This window comes from Aulonocara sp. 'chitande type north' Nkhata Bay, linkage group LG20 (assembly GCF_057382095.1).
Source record: "Aulonocara sp. 'chitande type north' Nkhata Bay isolate Kocher_YH1m ecotype deep benthic linkage group LG20, A_spYH_male_GT1.1, whole genome shotgun sequence".
Classification (NCBI taxonomy): domain Eukaryota; kingdom Metazoa; phylum Chordata; class Actinopteri; order Cichliformes; family Cichlidae; genus Aulonocara; species Aulonocara sp. 'chitande type north' Nkhata Bay.
In genome coordinates this window covers 19,967,501-19,972,490 of record NC_141363.1, presented here as the reverse complement: position 1 = coordinate 19,972,490, position 4,990 = coordinate 19,967,501, and the positions used below count along the sequence as shown (strand labels likewise).

The 4,990-nt window shown below is 48.2% G+C and overlaps 1 protein-coding gene across 1 annotated transcript; it reads right to left on the bottom strand.

Annotated features, from left to right (window-relative positions):
* Window positions 1-1,049: 1,049 nt before the first annotated feature.
* LOC147305479 (L-rhamnose-binding lectin SML-like) lies at window positions 1,050-4,667 on the bottom strand. Its single transcript, XM_086278101.1, has 10 exons — window positions 4,426-4,667; window positions 3,862-3,894; window positions 2,968-3,069; window positions 2,693-2,786; window positions 2,517-2,620; window positions 2,401-2,445; window positions 2,177-2,309; window positions 1,837-1,940; window positions 1,623-1,681; window positions 1,050-1,139 (listed from the first exon to the last, which is right to left on the bottom strand). Exons 1-10 carry the CDS (start codon window positions 4,454-4,456, stop codon window positions 1,050-1,052), a joined length of 795 nt encoding a protein of 264 aa, XP_086134227.1. The 5' UTR covers window positions 4,457-4,667.
* Between the last annotated feature and the right edge of the window lie 323 nt (window positions 4,668-4,990).

Here is a 4,990-nt window from a genome sequence, read left to right as displayed (position 1 = left end):
CCCAGCACCACAGTCAAAGTAAGGTTGGGTGGCATAAAGTAGGAACTGCCACCCACAACAAACCCTCCCAACCTCACTAAGCCACAATTGCAGGTTGGTTGGGTTGGCGTCTAGAAGCCGGATCCAGACTGTCCCTGGTTTGCACTAGTACCCTTCCCGGTATTGATGGCCCAAGTCCACAGGATTTGAAGCCCACAGATCTCCGTATCACAGCAGTCACTGGTGAACGGGCCAGAGTGGTAGGAAAAAGATCTCTCCAGATAACTGTTTCTACCTGCACTGTTGACCACAAGTTCTGTTTAGCCAACATACAAGACCCCTGCATCATTGGTCCAAACATGCTGACCAAATAGGAGGCCACAGTGGATGTACCCAGAGCTACTCTATATTTGGGCACTAAGGCTGTGGAACTTCACACCACGGAAGAAGTGTGGCAGCTTGTTCCCACCTCTAAAGCCAGTATTGGAGAGCCTGAAGTATAACCATGTTGTAAGCACAGGAGGGGTTTCCACTGACCCCTCAAAGGTGGTCGCATTGAGGAACTGGCCCATTCCTCGCAACGTTGCAGAGCTGCGGAGCTTCCTTGGCCAGGCATTGTATTACAGGCGGCTCATCAAGGACTCTGCTACCATTGCAAGCTCCCTGCACCAGCTCACACAGAAAGGCTGTGCATTCCATCTCACCGAGGACTGTGCCACACCCTTTAAAAGGCTTCAATCTGCACTGATTTAGGTCCCTGTGCTGGCCTATCCAGACCTGCAGTGCCCATTTATTGTGGACATGGATTCCAACAACACGGGTCTGGGAGGCAGTGAGAATGATGAGCAGGCCATCTCCTACTACAGCCATTCTCTCAGCAGAGCAGACAGTAACTACTGCATCACCCGTCGAGAGTTGCTAGGTCTCCGCCACTTCTGACCATATTTCTATGGGAAGAAATTACTTCTGCCCACTGACCACGCCTCTCTCACCTCGCTCTTGAATTTTAAGAAACCAGAGGGTCAGCTGGCTGGGTCACTGGAGATGCTGCAAGTCTGGTTGGCTCCATCTTAATGAGGTTTGTACCCGACCAGAGTGTTGCTACCACAGCTGAGCGTCTGGTCAATGAGATGTTCTGCCACTTTGTTATACCCAAGGAACTACACAGCAATTAAGATTGAAATTTTGAGGATGCAGTGAGTGATGGGCTGGTGGAGCACTTTACCCACACACTGGCCACCCAGCTTGCCATGCTTCCTGACCAGAAGCAGTTAACATTTTCGAGCTGAGAATTAGGATTTCCATCAGGGCACGTTGTGTTGTCACGGCGACCATAATTAGGCCAGGATTTGGCTAAAACCTGTCCTTTACCTGAGGAAGAGTTCATAGAGTCAAACTGTAACCTTGACCTCCCGCCAGCAGCAAAAGTGGGACAGGCACCTCCCCCTTGTAATAATGGCCTACTGCATGTCAGTCCAAGAGTCTACTAAGCGTACTCCTGCAGCCCTAATGTTTGGACATGAGCTTCGTACTCCAGTGGACTTGGCAACTGGGCCTCTCCTTGAGTGGGAGTTGTGCAGTGAACCCAGATTGGACTACCTTCACAATCTCCATGAACGGTCACGTGAGGTACAAGAGCTGACCAGACATGGCCCCCTTGAGGTAGGATCATGGGAGAACCCTTCACATGCTACGGTGTGCACTGATGAGGAAGCAAATTAGAAACTAAAAATTCATCTACAGATTTCATCACTGTGATTCAAAAATCCACTCAAAACATGTTCGTAGGGACCAAAGCTCTGCAGCAAAGTGTCCCGAGGGCATGTTGGAGCTCTGTTACGACTCTGAGGTACTTACGCTCACAGTCGTAGGCCACCTCCAGGTACTTGTAGGTGCCTGGACACGGGTCTCCAAAAACTGAGTTGCTCGCTTCAATAATGCAGCTGCTTTTCCCGTTACAGCTGTGAAAGCAGGTGAGTGAGTCAACAGAGGCTTTACATACTTTGTCAGGAAACATCTAAACCAGTGTGCACAGTTTGGGAAACCAGGGTTAACCTGTAACCTGGGAAGAGAAACATTTAGCACATCATCTGTGTGGTGCAGTGGGACGAGGTGACTGCTGATAGAAGCAGCAGGATGAACTGTGAAGTGTTCAGTCACATCTGCGTCGGGCTGAGGGAAGAACGAGCCTCGGTACCTGTCAGCGACTTTAGTGGTGGGATTGGGGCAATGGGCGTTTTGGATCTCGTGGGTTGGACGATGCTGAGAGCATGTGGTCGTATCGCGGCGCCCGTAGTCAGCCCAGTAGACGACTATAGCCTCTCCTTCATCTGAGGAAGAGTTCACCGTGTTAAATCAGCACCATGTTTGTACATCAATGAAACAAATCCACCTGAATCGCAGAGGAACTGCCCCACTCACCACACCGAAGGTTTGCGTTGGATCCTTCACACGCTGTGCTGTGGACTGAAAGAGAAACACCGCGTCACAAACTGTAACAACTCACGGGCAGAGTTTGGAAGTATCCAGATACAGACCTGCTGGGAAGCAGGCGAAGGTGGTGTCCAGGTATTTGCAGGCGCCGGGAACAGGAGTACCAAAGATCTGGATGTCTATGTCACACGTTTTCTTTCCGTCACAGCTGTGGGGAGAGATGGAGCTCACTGACGTGATCGTGTTATTGTTGCAAATGTTTGTTACCGACAGTGGTCACCTCTTCTTGATGGCCTTCAGTTTGTGGTGCTGAGAGCAGTGTTCTTCATCTCCACATGTGTGCTCGACTGACTCCACAACGATCACGCCGCTCTCTGTTTCACGCAGTATGACACAAAAGCAGAGATTAGAGAGGTTCAGAGCAGAGATGGATGGATTTTTACAATCGCAGGTGTCGCCCCCAGCTGGACATGAAAAGAATTTAGTCTTAGGGTTCTTTAGTGTTGGCTTTTAAATCTATAGCCATCCTTTACATACAGTCTGTGTCTGCCTTACCACAGCACAGGTGCTGGACCAGGTGGCCGTCGCAGGTGATCACTCTGGTGCTGGATATGGCAGTCGCAGTGGACGGGACAAAACGTTTGGCTCGGGTTACACCTGGAGGGAAAAATAAAGAGTTAAAAAAGCAGAGTGGGTATGAGCTCACAGCTGATGGTGTGTGTGTGGGGGGTCAGCCGACGGCTGACCCCCCACACACCCCCCACAGTGACCCCCCACTGTCTGCTGTTTTGACTCTACGATGAGACTCAAGGACAGCCTGGCTGTTTGCTGGGAGCAGAGACTAAACGTCTGACCTTATCTGAGGCTCTCTCTCCTTCACTGATTCATTTATCTTTATTTTGTGCTCTTCGTCTCCTCCTGCTGAACAGTTAGCGCCGCCATGGAGTCAGCTGACTGACGCAGAGTCACAGCACAAACCAACGGTCTGACGGCTTTTCTGTCTCTGAAAGCTGCAACAGTCACGTGACGAGGTGAGAGTGACGGCGTTGAATCGAGGCAGACACGAGTGTGATTTAGAGTGGGGGGTAGTGGGCAGGTGTTCCCGCCGTGTTTGTGGTAAATGAAACTTTTCCACAGATAATTTAATGTTGATTGGATCTGTGTTAAAATTCAAATAGGAGCTTAAATCTTCTAAGAGTTTCTGTAAGTGTCTGACCTTTGACCTTTGATGCTGTCTAAGAGCGTGCACCTGCTCATGTGGACTGAAAAACACATTAATCTCACAGTTTATTCAAATCTGCCAGATTTATATCCCCACTACTTTCCAAATCCCACGATGAGCCAGGCCTGCAGCTCAGGGGCAGAGAAGTAAAGGTGAGGATCATTTTTAAAAATGTCCATTAATGAGAATAAACCAGGTAACAGAGAAGCACAAAAACAGACTTTTACCTGAACTCGCGAGTAAACATGTTGCTGCCAGCACTGAAAAACAAGAAGGAAACCTGAGTGTTAGACTGAGTTTGGTTCGTCTCCAAACTCACACATGAAATGATATCGAATGAAAAAAGGAGAAAACTGCAGTAAAAGGTCAGCGACCCCGATCATATTTCTATTCGCTGTCAGTGCAGCTCAGCATCTGCATACAAATGATTTTATCAACAACATGAGATGATGTCAGAGCTCCTTCCAATAAACATTTAGATTAAAGATGTTTGTCTCTTGTAAGAATGTTGGAAACATTTGAAGCTTTTTAATAAAGTTATTTCTATTCAATGACTTTGAATTATTTAACAGCAGAATTGTATTTCCATCCTGTCAGCTTAAAAGCCATCCTGCATAAACCATTTCTTACCCTTTGATTATTTTCAGGCAGCACATGAACCCTGATCGTCTGATCAATAAACACGTGTATCTACAGAGCTGTTTGATTATTTGCTCTATGAAAGTAGAATCTGCAGCAAAGCGAGCACACGTGCATTTCTGCATGAAGGATTATCAGTGTGTGCTACTCACACAGCGTGTTGCTGAGTCCGGAGCAGAGCATCGTGTTCGGAGGTCTGGTTGTCGGTGGCGAGCTGAGCCGATGGCGGGTCGGACGGAGACCTTGGTGTATTTACGCCGTTTAGCTGAGAACTTTTACCGACGTGCAAAACAAGCAGCCAATGGAAAAATGAGAATCCGATGCTTATCAGGTGCAGCAGAGCCAAGGAGAAAACTAAACTGCTATCAATAAGAAACGATTATAGAAGCCAATCGCAGCTCGCCCAGTGTCAGCCAGGATTGGCTCAAGGCCCCCCCACGACCCTGAACTGGATCGTGGCTCGAGAAGATGGAGCCACAACACAAAACAGCCTTTTCTTTCTCAGACTGAGATGTTGAATCGGTTAAAGAAGGAAATCCTTTTAAAAGCTGCATAAATGCACCTCGGACTGTGGGACACCCCCCAGCATTCAGATCATCACAGGTGGTTAAAAGGCCTTCGGTCAACAAGCTGTGATCATCACTTTAACCATGACTGTTGTACAGTTTCATTAACCATCAGCGTTTATTCAGAATTATCACGATGTGACAGAAAAGA

Bases quoted from the DNA above. Each gene is read 5' to 3' on its own strand.
- LOC147305479 (XM_086278101.1), bottom strand. From the start codon at position 4,456: ATGCTCTGCTCCGGACTCAGCAACACGCTGT. The intron at 2,621-2,692 runs GTGACCACTGTC...CTCTCCCCACAG, and splicing joins CTGAAGGCCATCAAGAAGAG to CTGTGACGGAAAGAAAACGT. The intron at 1,682-1,836 runs GTAAGTACCTCA...CTTCCTCATCAG, and splicing joins GGTGGCCTACGACTGTGAGC to TGCACACCGTAGCATGTGAA.